The sequence below is a fragment of the Pempheris klunzingeri genome, chromosome 20, assembly GCF_042242105.1.
Source record: "Pempheris klunzingeri isolate RE-2024b chromosome 20, fPemKlu1.hap1, whole genome shotgun sequence".
NCBI classification, from domain to species: Eukaryota; Metazoa; Chordata; class Actinopteri; order Acropomatiformes; family Pempheridae; genus Pempheris; species Pempheris klunzingeri.
The window spans coordinates 17,809,276-17,828,959 of NC_092031.1; the positions used below are offsets into that span (position 1 = coordinate 17,809,276).

The window sequence follows — 19,684 nt, forward strand, 5'->3', positions numbered from 1 at the left end:
CAGATAGAAGTATTATTGTGTAATGTACAAAGGATCTGATGTTGCTGTGGCACGTATAAAACTCGAGCATGTCCTCTAGTGGTGTCAGTTACATATGACACTGCCTGAAGCAGAAGTGAACTGAAGCATTTTGCATTTCAAAGCAATGCAAGAAATTAGGGATAGTTTAAATAATATAGTACAATACAACACAGTTGACCAAAATCCTTGTATACATTAGATAACGTGTCATGCTGGCTGCATAGGAGGTTGTGTGTTAATTAATACAAAGCACATATAACCCAAATGTAAAGCTGTACGGTCTTCTCTTGAAGTCTTCTAGTGAATTCTAACTAATACACCACAGTACTTACAAACTCCACAACTGGCGACATTCATTAAGAGATCTCAAACACTGTTACATCCATTAAATAAATCATACCATTTAGCTGACTGCATCAGATGTAATTGTGAAGAGGCTGGAACAAGTCAGCTTGTAGACGAAAAAAGCAGACAGACTTTTTTGGTGATTTAGTTTTAAGATTTGTGGTATTACAAATGCATTCTCCCTTTGGATGCACAACAGACAAAAGAATAATATAGCCCTGCAAACACACTGTACAATTAACTGAAATTGAAAAAAAAAAAGAAGAAGAAAAAAGCATTGATTCCCACGCAAATGGTGGTCGAAGGAGTTCTGAGATCTTTTACTTAAGTAAAAATAGAATGTAGAAAAAAACTCCTCCATGACGCTATTAAGAAGAATCTATAGTTATAACATAACTATAACTTATCTATCTGCAAAATAACTAGTGATACAAGCTTTAAAACTGTAGCGCAGTTAAATGGAAACGCAGCACAGGACTTGACTAACTTGACCACACTTTGTTATTTCTCGCCACTGCTTTGTGACATAAACTGCACACAGACACGAGTGAAAGTCAATAGTGGTGCAACAGGTACAGGATCCCTCACCGGCTTCCCACTCATGAACCCTGCTAGTTGCGTTTGGGGGTTTCTGGAGAAGAGGCTGCTGAGGTGTCGCTCTGCTGCACAGCCTGTGTGTGTGGGAGCCACTGACTGTCCCTGAAGTCACACTAATGTATGTAATAAATAACGTGTTGACAGTTTTGAGGTTGTGCGGCGTTTACGTGCTGTCGGAACGGAACAGTGAAGGGGTCCAAATTAACATCATGTCATGTCGTCCTCTCCTGCAGGAGTCTAGGGGGCGCTCTGGACCCAAAGCTGGGAGAATAGAAACAAAACTGTCCTCATGCTGCTAACGAGCAGCACGTGAATGCACCGTGAGCGATCCGCTGTAAACAGGGACACACACACACACACACACACACACACACACACACAGACAGAGGAAGTGCTCCTATTGCAACATCACTGCCACGTCTCAAGGATCCTGCTGCTGCTGCTGCTGCTGCGGGTCTGAGGAGCGGGATGGGCCGGGGCCTGGCGGGGGGGTGGTGGGGATGAGAGGGAGAGGTGGGAGTGACCGAGGAGGGAGAGAGGAAACACGTAGAGAGACAACACAACGCTCCGCGGCGGAGAGAAGCCTGTGCGCAGCTCCGGCTGGAGGGAGCGACCGCTGCCTTCTGGAGCCTCCTGCCCGCTCTATTGTTCACACGGGGGTGGTGCTGGTGGTGGTGCTGGTGCGGTTTCCCCCGGGGGGTCACCCATGCTAAGCTCAGGGACAATGGAGGAATTCGTGACCGAAGAGGAGGAGCCGTGGTACGACCAGCAGGACCTGGAGCAGGGTAAGACGGGACTCCATCCGCAGCATCCCCGCTGTCAGCTGCTGGCGCCGGCCGGTCAGCTGGCCTCCCCCAACAAAGGCCCTCTGTCACGTAAAGAGAGGCAGACATGTCATTTTACAAGTCTGTCCTCAAAGGCTTGTGCAACCTGATGGACATTAAAGTAGCTTCTAACGAGCAGGCTGTGCGTCTTTGACAACAATGCATTGAAAGCATGCCAAGCTGGGCCTGCTGGACACAGGCAGCATCAGGGACGGTGTTATCAGGACTTTACTGAGGATTTAACATGACCAAAGACATGACATCCGCTTAAAGAGTGTATTTTATGGCGCTTCAGCTATAAGTCGATTAATCGATTAGTCCAGTCTAATTATGACGACATGCTCAGGCCCTGTGCACTTTAACAAAGAGAGTTCATTGTTTCAGAGGCTCTTGCTCTTCATTTTTAAAGCGTGATTACACAAGATAAGTGATGATAACATGAGGATTTGGCTTTTCCAACCAAGATGGGAAAACCTGAAAATATAAAATTCACTATAACGTGAAGACGAGGAAAAGCAGCAAATTCACATGTGAGAAACAGGAACATCCACAAAAAATCCTAAATGAATAAACAGAAAATATGATTCAAATAAGTCAATGATCACCACAGTAGTTGTAGATTAATTTTCTGTCGATCGATCGATTGATTAATCTGCCAAACAACTCAGGTGCACGTTGTGATGACTGAATTATCTAAGCGAAGGAAAAGAGGTTCACCCTTCAGTCGCTGTCTGCTTAACCCAGCTCAGAGCCACCTAATTAACCTCCATCTTTCCATTAAGGCCACCTGCCCTACAGTGACTCACAGGATGTGAGGATGGACGTAGATCAGATCCACATACATCTCAGTCATATCCGAATAGATTTCAATTTCAGAGGCTTAAAGGGAAAAAGCATGTAAGAACCCTTTAAAAAGCGTTCCAAATGTATTAGATACAAAATGCTTTTAATCACATGTATGTTGTGCTAGATGGACTTATGCTTGTATGAGCCAGTTTCCATATAGATTCCTGTTCAGGGGATCAAGTACCAGCTAGTCATGTACAGTAAACTCTGTATTGGATGAGGCCACACATTGTATCTTTCCATGCACTGCACATAATTTAAGTAAATAACATTTATCAGCCAATTTACTACCAAATATACGATGCATAGTAAGGCCTTAAAATCTGGGTTAAACAAAGTCAGTAAATGTGATGGTTTGACTTCTCGCTGTTCTCTGCACCACTTACTACATTTCCTGCCTCTCTTCATCTCTCAATCACTTTTCCTAATGGTGCATTTCCGGAGACGAAAGGGTGCCGATGCAGCGGTTTTACTTGACTGTGCACACACAGACATACAGTACATGTACCTGCAGTCATGACGTGACAACTTGGGTGTCCTGTGAGGTGTCACAAATCGGTGGACCCGAGGGTAAAAACAGGCATTCAGCACTCTTTATTCTGGGAACACAGAGACGGCAGCCAGCGTCTTCATGTGTGTGTGTGTCCACGTGGGGAGCTGTGGGTTTGATGGAGCAGAGATGACTGCCTCAGCTCATCTTTTGTTGTGCGACATTTCAGGACGCCACAAATGTTTGAGAGAGAGAGAGAGAGAGAGAGAGAGAGAGAAAGACAGCACTACCATTGTGTTACAGAGTCTTGTTGTCGTGCAGGAACCGCCATCGGGCCGATCAGTCTGAGCACTGTGGGAGAAAAATGCTGTTTTTGCGAGGTTTCATGGGAAACATGGAGGAATGAAAGTAGCATTCAAGATAGTATAGAGTGGAAACAATTGATTGATTAGTCGATTAATTGATTAGTCAATTGATAGAAAAAGCTACTATTTTGTTTGTCTGGTTTGATCATCTCAGATGAGAGGATTTGTCTGCTTCTCTCTGTCATATATCATTTGAACGTCTTTGGGATTTGGACTTTTGGTCAAACAAAGGGAGCCATTTAAAGAAATGGCTGAGGGAAGTGTTTTTTGACACTTAAGACAGTTAATCAGTGATAATCCTGTAAGATTTGATAGCAAATTGCTTATTGGTGGCATCTACGTGATTAGCCAGTCAGTCGCTTAAACATAGTTACTCGTGCTAGTCAACCAGTAAACTAATTTTTGATATTCAATGTGCGACGTTGGTTAACAGTTGGAGCTGTGTCCACTAACGCAGCTCCCTGCTCAAATGCCTGGATGTAAATGCAATGGGACATAACCAGCAGGGTCTGGCAGTATTGTGATCTACAAAATGTGTCAGAATAAACATATATATATATATATATATATATATATACCCAAAGCAATGTGTAACCACATTCAGCACAGGCATGTGGACATGAATCAGCAGGCTGCTGACTGACAGCAAACAAGCATGATATCATTTCTTACTTTTAGACTAGTTGACTAGTCTAAATTTGAATTTATTATTTTCAATCATTTTAAATGTATGAATTCAAATTTCTGTTTATTTGATGAGGAAAGTAGTCCTTAGGAACATCCCTGGTGGCATCGCAGCTATTAATATGAGGCAGCTGAGGCAAAGCTACTGTCAAAAGCAGATTAGCGTAGCTTAGCATAAAGACTGGGGGCAGATGGAAACAGCTAGCCTGGCTTTGCTCAAAGGTAATAAAATCTGCCTACCAGCACCTCTAAAGCTCATTGATTATATTGCTTCATATGCGCCATAAAGACATGAGAATGGTGTCAATCTTCTATAACTATCAGCAAGAGAGCCTGTTTCCTAAAATATTGAACTCTCTGATAAAGTCATACGAGAATGAAACTTGTGTGGAAACTTGGAACGCTGAGTCCCTCTGTGGAATGTAAGAGACATTATGTAGCTCCAGCTCACATTTCAACTGTTAAAGCAGAAAAACCTGAGGGATGCGGACTTGTAATTAGGATGCATCTTTGTTCGGGCCTATTGTGTGCCAGCCAGGGGCTCTACTGGCCCCAGTCCAAGACCACAGTACGTGGCTCCCCCAGCTGAGACTGGAGGCTTGGTGGCTGGACTCACATCTGATGAGAGGCTCCTCTTACAGCTTAGTAAGTGTTTATGACACCCAATCACAGAGTAAGATCCCAGTGTGGGCTGTAAACATCTTGCTAAATGCTGCTGCTTTAGGATAACATGCAACAGGGCAGTTAGTGGACAGAAAAGCCAAGTCTGTTATAGCCCTAAATAATTCACCTTTCTAGAGCATTTTCTGTCAAGCGGTCGGGTCTGCACCACTGGAAAAGAGGAAGAGGAGAGGTCTAGTTTTCCACATTCCAATAAATCTCATGGGTGTTATGCACCTACCAAGACAACGTCTGTGAAAAAGATCCCCACATACAGAATGTATGTGCACACGTATCTTAAAAGCATACATTCAGAGATTTATGTGATTTTAAATTGTGTTTACTTTGTGAAAAGTGCAACCGAGTTCTTTGCACGCACTCCCAACTGGTTGCAACTGGTTTTCTGGAGCGTGCAGGAAATGCATCTGTCATGTGTGATGTGATTAGTTGTGGCCTCAGTGGTTTCATCCCGTGTGGGTCGAGCTTCAGGTCCGTCTGGAGCAAACAGACGAGTTGTCTGTTATTTGCTGGTGCAGGGAGTGGTATGGATTGGCTACCTTCCACTTCTCCTCTTCCTTTTATCCTCTCGTCTTTGAGGCCTTCCACTGTGGAGAGCTCGCCTTCTTTCTCCGGCAGGAAAAGAGAAATCAACATTTGAATGTGGACATTCACACAGTGTTTGTCTTGGTTTTGCTTCATCAGAATGGCCCAAGGCTGGACGGGATCTGATGAGCTTGTCAGAAGTCTCCTGCTTATATAAATCTTTTTCCGTCTATTTAGGAGAGGTGGTGTTTGCTAGACTGATGTCATAGTGACCATAACGTCACTGGATGGTCTAGTTCCACAATGCACAAGTACAGTTTTTGTAGGTAGGTAGGTTTTTGCTAGCAGTGCTAATGCTACAAATCATTAACTTATACAGCTGATATAGCAAACATGCTTGCAAACAGTTACTGATTTATATTCATCAGACATGGGGGCAACGTCAGCATTCATTTGGAGTCGAGTCTCTGGCCAGTATTGACTCTCCATGTGGTTTGTTTTCTTTCACCACTTAAACCTGAGCAAAAAAGTCTAGTCTTTTAGCCCTTAAATGGTAATAGATTAAAATCATTGACTGCGTAAAGATGGACGACACGACGGGTCCACAAAAAAGAGGCCGAAACATCTTGATTGCCCCCTGGTAGCTGGCTGCAGTATAGGTCGTGAAGCCTGCCTCCCCCATGTTAGCGGATTGGACAAACTGAAAAATCAAAGTACAAGTCAAATCAATTTTTCCCAAAGATGGTTTCTGTCTTTTTCAGTAGGGTGAAGTGACTTTTCTAATCAGTTTGGTTTTAGTTGATGCTACGAAAAGGGGCAGATAATTTGGTGAAACTACTGCACAGACTGTGGCTCCAAGATGGCAGCGCCTGTATCTGGGTTATTTTAGCTTCATGTTTGTACAGTGGGAGGGCGTGCAGATGCATCATCCATCTTTATGCTCTGTCAATGAATATAATGCTATAGATTCTTGTGTCCATCATGAAAGATTTTAATTCCATTCTTTCCACTCAGCAGTACCTGAGCTGCTGACGCCAGCCAGGTCCCCGCAGGAATTCATTAAGCGATCAGCACAGAGGGAAGAGTTGGAATTAGTCCGTATGGAGCTGTTGGCAACTGCATGCTTATCTTAGGTCCTCATTAGTCTAATTTAAAGGAGGTGAAGCAGGAGCACCAGGTGGAAGAGGAGAATGATTTCAAAACATGCAGATGAATGAAATTTAGAGACCGACTGATATTTAATTGTGCAGTGGCACGGGTGCAGCAAAGTTAGCCACATGCTGATGTTTAGGAGAGATGCTCCTTCACAGTACACCGGGCCAGTGTGCTAATTGTATTCATTAAGAAGAGGAGACTTATAGGTAACTAGATAAGGGCTGCAATTAACACCTATATTTATTACTGATTATTCTATTTAATCATTTAGCCAATAAATTACCTTAAAATGGTGGCGATTGCACATCTCAGGTTCCTAGAGCCAATGGTGATGTCTTCAAATAGCTTTTTTTGTCTAATCATGTGTCCAAAATGCAAACATATTTAATTTACAATTATTATTATTATATTATTATTATTACACACATTTGAGAAGCTGGAACCAAGGAACATGAAATATAACAATTTACTGATTATCAAAACAGTTGTTGTCAGACAATGGTAGATATATGGCGGAATTACAGTTTTCTTGCTGTGTACTTGTGTTATAATACCTGAACATCCTCAGTATGTGACCTACTGCTGAGTGCACGATTTCTCCACATACTCCATTCTAACATGGCACAGCTGCACGGGGGTGAATGTTTTGCAGGGATCCGGGTCAGGAGCTGGCAGCCGTCCCAGTGATCGCTATTCATTATTAAAGACAGAGCCAGGACTGTAGAAGAGACCGTTTCATTGGCCGCTCAGTTTAGTCCTGCGCTTTCTTCCTGATAGGTCACAAACCACATCTTGCTGACTCAGACCCAACAATGTGGGCCATCAGTACCGCTGAGTCAGAGCACAGTTAGGATGAAGAACGATGACAGTGACTCATCTTACTTTGGGCACAATCACAGTCTGGAAACACGGATAAAAAAACACCAGAGTGTGGTGCAATACAAGTAAAGCAGCGGCTGGTGTCGAACAAGGGCAGGAATTCACTGCCAAAGATGCACCATTAGTTTCTCTTAGTCTCCTGCATCCCAGCATGCACACTATTTCTGTTCTAATCTTGGAGGAAAAGTATCTCTTCAAATAATCTCGGCACTGATCTCTGCCCTTCATATTCAGTCAGCGGAGGGAGGAGGACCTGCAGGGAGGCATGCTGTAGGGAGATGTCCTGTCTCTCTGTCTCTCCTGCTCTCCTCTCTCTATAATTTAACAACGCGATGGACCTTTTGATCGCTCTGTTCCAGACCCCATTATAACCTTGCCTGAAATAGAACAAAGCGCTCCATTAATCGTGACAGTGAGTTATCTAAATCGTACGGCTGCACTCTGTCTTCTTCTTTCCCTCTGCGTTCTTCCTCTCCCTACTCCTTTTTTACTTTACCACTGATTCCTTTTGACATTGACTTTTTCTTCATCCATCACTCATTTTTCCTCCCTCAACTTCTTTTTCTCTGTCCTCTTCATCTCATTCCCAATTTTTTTTTTTCACATTCCTAGACCTCCACTTGGCCGCAGAGCTTGGGAAGACTCTGCTGGAGAGGAACAAGGAGCTGGAGGACTCCCTGCAGCAGATGTACATCACTAATGAAGAGCAAGTGCAAGAGATCGAGGTATTGGGAGACAAACCTGTCAGGAGCTTGTCCTGATTCAGGCCAGCTGGGTGGCACAGAAAGGGATGCGGGATTCTTATTTATAATGACTGATTTAGAGAATTTGGTTCTAAGAATTGCTGGAGTTAGCAAGATTGCTAATCTACATCTGTACTCCCTAGACAGGCAACACGAGACAGAAATATTACAAGTTACACAATGAAAATACAAGTATAAAGATAAACTAGTAAAAAAGGGCACAATACACTGTACAGCATGTACAGCAAGAGTGCTCGCAGGTCTGATGTACCTTGAGCCATTGTTTAAGATGGGTCTTAAAAGTGGTATGGTACACTCCCTTATTGAAATTGGTAGGTGATTCCAATATTTGCTTCCCTTTACTGACAACATGGGTTGTCCAAATGTGGTGCGCCTATATGGCACCTCACAGTCCCAGTCCCCTCTAGTGATTGCCCTGGCACCACTACCAGCCAAGATCATGCAAGATCATTCTAAAGTTCTCAAAGCTCAATAGACTATTTTAGATAATTGTTACAGTGATGAAATGAAAGTGTTTTTTTTTTTGTTTTTTTTATCAAAAACTTTTATGGATTTCTTGAAAAGTAGTTCTATTGGTTATATGATGTTACACCTGGAAGAGACCAGTTAATAAAACAGCACTCAGTATGTGAAAAAATCATTGAGTGCAAAATCATCCAGGCAGCATTAACTGTCAGAAATGGCCTGATTTGATTGAAATTTTGTAAATTGAATTTTATGGTGTTTGACATAAAGGTTAATGTAGTCCAAGTTGACCCCAAGATAACTCATTCTCAATGTCGAGCTCCTCCCCTCTCAAGAGCACATTAGAATGTTTCACCTCTGCTGGTTGTTTTGCAAACATCATGCACAACGTTTTTTTGGTGTCCAATAAAAGACATGATTTAGTAAGCCAGTCCTGAATATGGGTCAATGCATATTGAGAATTGAGGAAGCTTCTATAATGTTTTTTGCATGTGAAAAATTACATTTGAACAAAACTGGCCCTAAAATAGAGCCTTGTGGGACCCCTACAGTACAGTCAATGTAAGAAGATGTGGTGCCATCAACACAAACACATTTTTTTCTATTAGATACGTATGATTTCATCCACAAGATACCTAATTTTACAAGTCCATCTGTGTGTTTGCGTCATAGTACCTGTCAAAGCAGCTGGAGGTTCTTCGAGACATGAACGAGCAGCATGCCAAAGTGTATGAGCAGCTGGACGGGACGGCCAGAGAGCTGGAACGTACCAACCACTCACTGGTGATGGACAGCAAGGCCTCGCAGCAAAAGATAGAGAGGTAGGTTAGTAGTTGGGCTTTTCTTTTCTGTGTCCCCTCATCCCCCTCGTTTACTCCCTAAACATTTTCCCTCCCTCATGGACCAGGCTAACAGGGACCATTGAGGCTTTGCAGACCCAGGTGGAGTCTCTCTCAGGGCAGGTGGAGCAGCTTCGCTCCATGGAGCAGCTCCGAGTCAAGAGGGAGAAGAGGGAGCGACGCAAGACCATCCACTCCTTCCCTTGCCTGAGGGAGCTTTGCACAGCACCCAGGTACTTATTGTTGGTGAATTATTCAGGTCTGAATGCACAGATGACAGGTCTGTAGTAGTACTACATATTTGTGTGTCTTGCTATCTAGGTATGAGGATGAGTTTGTAGTGGGCAGGGCGGAGAGTTTTACCGTGGATGTGAAGCGTCAACCATTTGAAGAGGAGAACCAGCAGCTGAGGGAGGCGGTGTCAGCTCTGCGAGCGGCTGCCCGGGCTGAGAGGAGCCGTAGGGAGGGTGTGGAGAGGGAGTGCAACCTCCTACTTTCTGAGTTCTCCCGGCTGCAGACGCGAGTCCAGGTAGGCTGCAGAATGGGGCACATTATCCCAGCGCACCCACAGCACGTATGATATAGTTACAGATTAATGTTAATTAATGCTCTTTCAATTGCTGATATGATGGATGAAGTTTGTAATTCACCATTGTGAATTTTGCCTTTGTTCCTAGGATGCTGAGAGCTGCCAGGGGAGAGTGAGGGAGTTGGAAGTGGAGCTACAGGAGCTGCAGCAGCTACGTCGCGCTCGGACTTTCCTGCTGAGCAGCGAGGACGATGGTGTGGCTCTCACCCAGACTGTCCTCAACAGCACCCCAGAGACTGACACCTTCCTGGAGGTGGAGGACGGCGAGATGGGAGGAGGTGTGAGGGAGGGGACTGAAGGCGGAGGAGGCCCGGGAGGGGAGGCCCTCCCCGAGTCCAGCCCTGTGAGGAAAAGCTGCAGCGACACGGCGCTCAACGCCATCGTGGCCCGTGACGCATCCGGGCGCAGGAGAGGCAGCTACGCCCTCCACGCCAACAGCGTGAGGAAGAGAGGGATGTCCATCCTCAGGGAGGTGGATGAGCAGTACCACGCCTTACTGGAGAAATATGAGGAGTTGTTAGGGAAGTGTCGGCGCCACGAGGAGAGCTTGTGTCACGCTGGCGTCCAGACTTCCAGACCCGTCTCCCGAGACCCCTCCATGAAAGACTGTGCTATGGGCCCCACCCCGGCGCCTCCCCCTACCCCCACCCAGTCGCCCTCCACACCCGAGGCTATTGAGAGCATCAGCAAGCAGGTGGAGGCGGTGGATAAGAGGCTGGGACAGAACACTCCAGAGTACAAGGCCCTATTTAAAGAGATCTTCTCTCGCATCCAGAAGACCAAGATGGACATCAAAGCTACCAAAGCTGCTAAAGCTAGCAAATCTGGCAAATCAGGCAAATCTGGCAAATCTAGTAAACAATAATGGAACTCTGATTGGCTCTAGAGAGGACGATTATGTTCCTTTTCAGTGTTCAGGGTTGGAGTTTTTGAATGGTTGCTCGGTGTGAACATTTTGAAAGAGGGTGCTATTTCAAAAATTGCTAAATTCAAGGTTGGAGGGCAAATCAGAGCGTGCCGTTCCCATCCAGAGCTGGGACCTTCCCACACACACAAAGATCTGATTTGCATGTGACTCATTTTTAAACCGTTGCAGAATTCAGTCATATGGAAAAAAAAATGTGAACGAACTCATTAATAACTAGTCTGAGTTCAAACCCCCTCATATTCTTTTATTCTGTGTTCCTACTAAATATAGCTCCTGACGACTTAAGGCATATACCACAATAACACAACAATGTCAAACAATTAGCCTCTCGTGAGCCTCACAAGTGTTAGCGCTTCACAAAAACACTAGAAAATTGAGTGGAAATCTAATATTAACACTAGTTGTATCTGTTAACGTTATTATAATGAACTCTACTAACATTTATATTATTACAGTAGGAAATAAAGACTGACTCAGGCCACACTGCTATCTCTCTCAAGAATGAGCTTGAGGTGCTAATATTTCCTCTCCCACTATGTATATCACAAAATATAGATAAGCCTTTAGCCTGGATGACATTGCTACTCTCTTGCACTGTTCTCTCTGTGACCTTAATACTGCTTCTTTTTTTAAAAAAAAGTTTATGGTGCCTCGCCCTTTTTATTTAGAGATTTCGAGGAGTAGCTTTCTGTGTAACAGTTTGATAAAAAGACTGATACTGCTCTCATGTCTGTACGGTAAATATGACGCTAGCAGTTAGCCTAGCTTAGCGTAAAGACTGGAAACGGGGGGGAAACAGCTAGCCTAGCTCTGTCAGCACATGAGTTGTAGTTTTACGACTATTTCTTGGCCAGGAGAAGAAAACACAAGCATTTGTTTTACACTTACAGTTTAAGATATATTAATTAGCGTGCTTTTTAGGGCAGATGTTGTTAGCCTTAGACAGAGCCAGGCTAGCTGTTTCTCTTTGAGCTAACCTTAAGCTAAGCTAAGCTAAGATAGCTGCTGCATGTTAGCTTCACATGTGGCGTACAGACATAAATGTGGTGTGGTGTCTTCTCATCTGACTGTCTGCAAGAAAGCAAATTATTGTATTTCCCAAAATGTTGAACTATGTAGAACTGATGTTTACTTAAACTTACATTCTCCTTTCATTTGAAATGCCTTTGGAGTTGAAGTTAAAATGGTATGCTAACTGTAAAGCTTTACACCTCTCTCCACTGTGTTAAAGCCACTTCAGACACTTGAAGTGTGCCGTCAGCTGGACTACATCAGCCCAGTTGGGCAGAGATGAAATCTACAGCATAAGCTATAGATCAGATAGTTAAACCTGGTGTGTGTGTTCAGTGTGGAGGAGTGATGGTCCCACTGAATGCGAAAGCTGCTGTCTTGCAAAAGACAGTGTGTGCAGATCGTTGTTTTCACTCTTTCCGGGGCATTAAAGACACTCATCATAACACAGTGAAAACATCCTGAAGGCTGTGAAGTGGAGATGTCTGATACTGCTGATGCACCGTATACAGTATAAGCATTTATGTTCTCTAACAGACCAGGCAATGAAAAGAAGCAAAAAGCCATTGAAGAGGCACAACTCCTGATTGTCACTGAGATTGTTAAAACAGGCCACTGAATGAAGAGACAGCGTGAACATTAGAAACACGTGGGGATGTGGATTCTTTTTCAAAGAAGATACTCCAGCGGTGAAAATTGATATTACAATGATGAATGAAATTAGAGACTATTTTTCCTTTAATTCTAGCTAGACAGACACACTGTATAGTAGAACTGTAACCAGTATAAGGCTTTAACCCAGGGCTTTGTGTAACACCTGCCAGTCTTACCAAACTATAAAACTAACCTGCAAACATATTGCACCTTTTTTCACAATATACAATACCTATGCCTTTTTTCTGGTAGCCTCCTGTGTACAAACTTTTGTTATAATGAATGTTATTACAGCTACTTTTATATCTGATTCTTAAGCAAAGTTAAAGACTTAACCAAGCTCGAAACCTTTCACACGTGGCACAGCTGACACCTGCGGGACCCTACACTCGTGTTTGAGGCTAATGATCGTCGAAAGAGTAAAGGATGTTTGGCTGTAACCTGGTACTGAAATCAGAGGAGTCCTGTTACCTCCTGATGAAGTAAATGTAGGTTCATGTTCACGTCTTTTAGAATGATTCAAGCGTGTAGAGAGAGGAATGCGCATTAGCATTTAGACAAAACAATGCCAAACCAGAGCCTGTTATCATTTTTAAAGGCTCCTGAGGTTTCTGTACTGTAATGTCTTACCTATTGCACTTGAAAATGTTTGACGCCTCATCTTTTGCATATTTAGGATAGCTAATATGAAATTGTACCTGTGTATTTATTTGTGTGTGAATGTGTCTTAACATTTTTTTTTTTTTTTTACTTTTTCAGTGCCTATATGTGAATGTCACTAACAATCTGTCAGAATAAACCAATGTCATTTACTTTACTCATATTATCCAGCTAAAATGTGTGCATTATTAGTTAATAAGGTTTCAACATTAAAGTTTAGTCTGCTCTGGTATTAGTTCATATCATTACTAAACTAAGACCCACGTTACCCTGTTAATAAAGCATTGACATGACGCATCCCGTGTTGTTGTGTTTAATGTATTTGTAATTTGGCACCGACGGGGGAAAAAGGATGGTAATGCAAGAACAATGAGCAGCAAACATTTCTGTTAGCTGACCATCTCGTGTTTATTTCAGTTTGTAGGTAAAACAACATTAATACTGCTGCAATGAAATGACGGCACATTTTAACATCCCAGTGATGAACGCAAAAATGTTCTTAATATAATTTGAATTCATTACGATGCTGTGACTTAACTAATCCTTATTAGATAAATAGAGATAGATAGAAAGATACTGTACTCATCCCCTTGGGGAAATCTAGGAATTAGTATTAGTAGAATTAGATCCTAATAATCTATCTATCTATCTATCTATCTATCTATCTATCTAAGCTATAGGATAATAGGATAGAATCCAAAGAGGCCAACAGTACAGCCAATAGTGTTCTGACCTTATATCTTTGCCCGCATCCGCAGACATTTCAATGTTTCCAAGTGATGTGAGAGCAGAAATGTCTCACAGGAAGAAGGAGGTGCGTCTACAGTATTCTCCAAAAAGGTTGTTCTGCATCCTTGAACTTTGGGTTAACTTTGCTCCTCTGATGCTTCCCTCCACAGTGCCGAATGAATGACTAAGAAACGAGTGAGCTAATTTGATCATTACCAGGGCATCTCTGAGGAACACGTCCTTCATGTAGTATATAGACTGTAGTTCAATACAACATCATCAGTAACTGTGATCTCCACAATAAACATAGAATTAAATTTTCCACATCTCAAACAATGTCCACAATGACTGAACATTGTAAACGTTGCAAAAGCAGAATTAAAACACTTACCTGAAACTGTCCCAGGTCACGTGCATCCACTGTCCGTGATTGGCTACCACATAGCAAATGTGCAACAAAGCTAAAAGTACACTTTTTGAGTAAAATACAGGTGACATGTGCATTCTTATATAGAAATGTAAGGAGCAGCTTGCAGGTTGAATTTTTATTTACGAGTTCAAAGGGTCGGTTTTACATAGAAATTCTGTCTCTGTCAGCCATGCGGTGCAGATAAACGCATTACTTTCTGTTGTGGGTATGTGTAAATGCTCATTGGATTCACGAAATCAAACCCAACCTAAATATCAGTGTAATTCTCCAAAATAAAACATGAGTTTAGTATTATTTTCACCAATATACATTACTACGCTTACCAATTCGACCGCGTGGCCTAATGGATAAGGCGTCTGACTTCGGATCAGAAGATTGAGGGTTCGAGTCCCTTCGTGGTCGTATTTTTGCGCCGCTAACCAGTGCGCACTGACTTAACTTCTGGCTCAGTCACGAATAGTCCAAATAATACACCGAGAAAACAAATCTTATTGTCTACCGCTAACGCTATGCTAACTTAACTACTTGTGTGACCGCGCACTAAGCTAGTTTAGCTAATGTGCAAAGTAAATGAAAATGAAGTAGATATCCGGTAATACATTAGTACTTGTGTGCAAGCAGACAGGATAGAAAGCAGCCCATAGCTCTCTGCTGACTTTGCAGATCAGCGCCCTGAAGCTGCTCCACCATCACGGTAAAGAACCCAAGGGCCTGCCGATCCGAAAAGCGGAATGTGTACGGTGGAGATGCGCTAACACGTGAAGCATCGGCACAATCCGCCCACAGAGAAGCTGAAGTCTTACTGAGAACGGCCATTTTTCCCTGCTGCACGAGTATAGACTCCTACCAACAAGTGAGGAGCTTTACTACATGCTCTGATCATGCCAGGCCCGTTTAATAGGCCCGTTTAATAAAGCTGAGACTGTGTGCCTTGATTATTAAACAGGCTACAGTTGTTCATTTCTCCAGACAAACTGAAGCCTTTATCTCTGTCAGGTTAAATGATGATCCTACCTTGTGATCCCATCAAATAACAAAGTGCTTCACATCAGCAACAGCAGTAGAAAATAAGCAATAACAAATAAATATTTATTTATCATTACAACATATATTTATTTGTTTTTGCTTATTTTCTACTGCTGTTTTCTTCACTCTTTCTTTTTTCTATTGTTGCTGCTGTAACATGTGAATTTGCCCCTATGGGGGATCAATAAAGAAAAGTCTAAGTCTAATTTCTGAAAAGGTCAGGAGAGGGTGTTTCAGTATTCCTCCCCGGTGCTCACTGGATGCTAAAATCATCCTTTGACAAGCTGAAATCTGCTGTTTGTAGCTCACCAGTCATTTTGTCAGCCTTTCCAGGCTCTTGGTGGCTTATTGTGTGTTTTCCCTCCAGTGACTGATCATTTTCATTTCTGCTCAGATTCATCACTGATCCATCCCTCTTTTCCCTCCTGTCAGTAATTCCCTGCATTACCTCAGTGTTTTCTGTGACCTGCATATATGAATATCATCACTGTAAATGTTTTCATCATTGTTTCACATCTTGAATGACCTTCAGTACTAATTAGATAGGGTCACGGATGTTAATAGCTGTGGTTATGAACATCTGGATATATGATATCTCAGTTATTGGGTAGCAGATTTCAAAATAAAGTGGCAGAATAACACCGGTCAGTAAGTTTACATTAAAACACCTGACAGTGGTCTGTAAGAAAAAATGCTGCAGCTTACTTTTATTTTACACTTTAAAAACAATATTATTAACACTGGATAAATAAAATATACACAATTACTGACAATTTAATCAGTCAGTCAGTTGATTAGTCCAAATCCACTCGTCTGCTCTTCTTGGTGGCCGACTGGATCTTCTTCTGTTTGAGTCGCTCCTTGTCCCTCCTCTGTAACCTGCACAACACATTTCACATCAGAGACACATTTAGGATCGCAGGCGGATTAAAATAAACCAGTGCGCTCTGCTGCTGGGTCACACCTGGCTGCCCTGAGAGCTACGTCCTCTGCCGTCGGCTGGTGCGGCTTCTCGCTGGCCTCGCCGATGATGGCAGAAATCTTTTGTACGCAGTCTGAAAGGTTTCTCTGCTGACTCCGACTCAGCTCCGAGGTCACCAGCAGCTCCCCGGCCTTGTTGATGCGGTTTTTGTTCTGTTGCCACAAAGCAGAACGTTTGTGCAGCTGGTTTTCATTTTTACACTGTACAGAACTTTTTTTTTTAAATAACACAAATGCTTAACTGGAGGCTCCAGTTCAGGCTTCCACTTGAAAACAAACCTTTTCAAAGATTTTCCGTCGCACATCTTCTGGGATCCAGTCAGCTGTCAGCACATGGAATCGGACCTCTGCTTTTGTGCTGACTGTGAGATCGAGATGCCGTTACACAAAGGAACACACTGCACGTGACATGCAACGCATTCAAGATTCAAGCTCTTTTTTTTTTTTTTAACCTTTATTGACGTGTTGACCACCGGGACCACTGCTCCTGGTGTAAGATACTGTCAGACGTTCTAGGAGCCAGGAGGAGAAAAAAATAAATGGATGAAAAATACTAAAAAGGGAATTAAAACACCTTATAATGCTTTAGTGGATATACACTACTCACTAAAAGTTAGGGATATTCGACTTTCAGGTGAAATTTATGGAAAATGTAAAAAGTGAATGCTACAGTGACATTATATCATGAAAGTAGGACATTTAAGTATCAGCATGCAATGGTAGTTTCTTCATCTTAAACAATTTATTGAAAGAAAATCTAACAACAGTGGTAGGTAAACCACAACAAAACATTTTCAGTGTCTCAATAAATTGGGATGTGGCCAAAGGACGTCCACTCCTCTCCTTTCTGTGACTCTTCCAGTCTCTGTATCACTGTTCCAACCTCCTGATGACACTCTGTGACCCTCTAAGCTCAGTGAACACCTCCGTCTGAGGACTTCCTGTTTGAAGCCTCCAGTGTTGAGGTGCTGCTGATCAACTGTTAGGTGTCGTCTTGGTCTCATGATGTCAGAATGTGAACAGCAGGATGAGGAGGACTGAAGCAGGAAATGTATTGGTGGATTCATGGATCAAACCTGTTGTGAATGTTGCTGTTAAGCTTCTTGTTAGAGAACAGCAACTTGTGCCGAAAGTACTGAGACACTGAACAGTTGGACATGTGCATTCAAAGGTTTAGAGAAGGTCACATTAAGTTCACCTGGAAAGGTTAGAATTCATTTTAGGTTCATCCTGAAATTTCACCTGAAAGCCGAATATCCCTAACTTTTTGTGAGTAGTGTATGTTTGCATACTTACCCACTGGAATGTGCAATTGGTCGTCCTGAAAAAGTAAAAAATAAAACTATTAATACCTACACAGTTATATTATGTATTCAGTGATTTGTTTTCATCTCAGTTACCATCTCTTCTCTTTCATGGAGAGAAAGTCACAGCCAGCTCCATTCACAACCCTGACCACATCGATGGCCAAAATAAAACCCCCTGAATGGAAAAGCTCAGCTGGTCCATGAAAGACAGGGATGCTACTCTGCCATTTTCATCCTGCAGCTCCTTCTGCAGCTCCATCTGGCCTCAGCCTCAGCATTTCCACCTTGGAATGCGTGCTGTATTGTGATAAAGCACTGGCAAGAAAATGGAGTGCTACTATGGTTTAACCCAGAAGATCTCTGTGTGACTTATTTTACCCGAATGAGTTCAAATTAAAACCTACTTCAAATCCACCAGGGTTTGTTTTCCACTGGAGCTGGAATTGAGAGAAATAAATGGCTCCTTTAACCTGCTCTGGTTTTAAAGGGACTTTGGCGTGACAGTCTTCATTCAATACAAACGATGGGAGCACTTGGTGTGATTTAACTAACCTGCAGGGTGTCCGTCCCCCGGGTCCCGTAGCCAGCACTCGGCTGGAAAGTGTTTTTAAAGTCTGTTGTCGCTGCACTCCTTAGTTTAACACGCAGAGGACTCGCGTTCACCCCACGACAGAGTAAATAACAGCGTCGTGCTATGTGTGCCGCCATGTTGGACTGACGTCATTAAGCATGGAGGACGAAAGCTAGCTTGAAAATCTATTAAAACATACAGAAATGTATGTAAATAAATTTATAAATAATAATAATAATAATAATTACTTGAATAGATTAATAAAAAAATAAATAACTTCAACAAATATAAAAAAACAAGTGCAGAAATAAATACACGTTAATACATTAAATAATACATAAATATCAAACAAGTAATTTCACAAGTAAGAGGAAGATTCGCTCGGAATCATTTTCTTCTGTCTGGTTCACCTAATTGATCTATTTTGCTTCAGGCTGAGGTTAGGACCTCCAACTACATTAACATACAGACACCGAAATACAAAATAACCGTAGGTAGGTAAACAAAAATGTGTAAATGTAATGCATTATATTTTTGTATCTCGTATCAAATTATCAGATTTTATTTATTTAGTTCAGCATCGATGTCCATATGTATTTCAGCATTAATTGATACTCCAGGATCTTGTGTATCTTTCAGTCCTCCACGTCCATATTGTGTTGGAGTTAGGTGATCATAAATATACACGTTGGTAATCTTATCTTAAATTTACCCTGCTGGTGTGCTAGTAAAAAAAAAAGTCAGGTTCCACCGAGATTTGAACTCGGATCGCTGGATTCAGAGTCCAGAGTGCTAACCATTACACCATGGAACCACATACACACGAAAAGTGATCTATGTAAATCAATATACACTTACGATACTTATGACATCGGTTGACGTGTGAAACTAAACAAAATAAAACGGTTCCTACTATGAAAGTTATTTAAATACTCTGCAATGAGCAGCACAGTTCAATACCTTTGTTGTGCTGTAGACTATGACCGCTAACGTTGCCCATTACCTGAATTAAGCAACTATACTAGCTAGCTAACACTAGCTAGCTAACACACCAAACTGTACCTAGTGCCAGGATTATCGGAAATGTTGCAATATTTCCGATTCTAAATTAGGAAAGAGCCACAACTCTACTGAATTCACCTGAAAAATGTTTTAGAAGAAATAAGTGAGACAGTCAAACACAAAGAGTTAAAAATAAAGGGGACTTTTTTGCTGCTTTTTTAACGGGCTGTGTCTCTGATGAAAACATCCGACAGAAACAACTTTAGAAGAAAATGATTAGGTGGAATTTACTTCAATGCAGCACGAGGAGAATTTCACA

General features: G+C 42.3%; 2 protein-coding genes and 2 non-coding genes across 4 annotated transcripts; 2 read left to right on the forward strand and 2 right to left on the reverse strand.

The window, feature by feature from the left end:
* The first annotated feature begins 1,630 nt into the window (after window positions 1-1,630).
* On the forward strand, window positions 1,631-11,909 carry LOC139219917 (cerebellar degeneration-related protein 2-like). The gene is made up of 6 exons (XM_070851925.1): window positions 1,631-1,748; window positions 8,022-8,134; window positions 9,311-9,459; window positions 9,546-9,710; window positions 9,799-10,006; window positions 10,155-11,909. Exons 1-6 carry the CDS (start codon window positions 1,670-1,672, stop codon window positions 10,929-10,931), a joined length of 1,491 nt encoding a protein of 496 aa, XP_070708026.1. The 5' UTR covers window positions 1,631-1,669; the 3' UTR covers window positions 10,932-11,909.
* A 2,898-nt stretch (window positions 11,910-14,807) lies between these two features.
* Window positions 14,808-14,880, forward strand: trnar-ucg (transfer RNA arginine (anticodon UCG)). The gene has a single exon. It is a non-coding gene; the product is annotated as a tRNA-Arg (tRNA).
* A 1,306-nt stretch (window positions 14,881-16,186) lies between these two features.
* On the reverse strand, window positions 16,187-18,518 carry mrpl58 (mitochondrial ribosomal protein L58). The gene is made up of 6 exons (XM_070852342.1): window positions 18,345-18,518; window positions 17,782-17,806; window positions 16,938-16,997; window positions 16,765-16,847; window positions 16,469-16,638; window positions 16,187-16,383 (listed from the first exon to the last, which is right to left on the reverse strand). Exons 1-6 carry the CDS (start codon window positions 18,498-18,500, stop codon window positions 16,299-16,301), a joined length of 579 nt encoding a protein of 192 aa, XP_070708443.1. The 5' UTR covers window positions 18,501-18,518; the 3' UTR covers window positions 16,187-16,298.
* A 587-nt stretch (window positions 18,519-19,105) lies between these two features.
* trnaq-cug (transfer RNA glutamine (anticodon CUG)) lies at window positions 19,106-19,177 on the reverse strand. Its single transcript has one exon. It is a non-coding gene; the product is annotated as a tRNA-Gln (tRNA).
* Window positions 19,178-19,684: the final 507 nt, after the last annotated feature.

Bases quoted from the DNA above. Each gene is read 5' to 3' on its own strand.
- mrpl58 (XM_070852342.1), bottom strand. From the start codon at position 18,500: ATGGCGGCACACATAGCACGACGCTGTTATTTACTCTGTCGTGGGGTG. The intron at 16,998-17,781 runs GTAAGTATGCAA...CCTGGCTCCTAG, and splicing joins CCAATTGCACATTCCAGTGG to AACGTCTGACAGTATCTTAC. The intron at 16,639-16,764 runs GTTTGTTTTCAA...TTGTGGCAACAG, and splicing joins GACGGAAAATCTTTGAAAAG to AACAAAAACCGCATCAACAA.
- LOC139219917 (XM_070851925.1), top strand. From the start codon at position 1,670: ATGCTAAGCTCAGGGACAATGGAGGAATTCGTGACCGAAGAGGAGGAG. The intron at 9,711-9,798 runs GTACTTATTGTT...CTTGCTATCTAG, and splicing joins GAGCTTTGCACAGCACCCAG to GTATGAGGATGAGTTTGTAG. The intron at 10,007-10,154 runs GTAGGCTGCAGA...CTTTGTTCCTAG, and splicing joins GGCTGCAGACGCGAGTCCAG to GATGCTGAGAGCTGCCAGGG.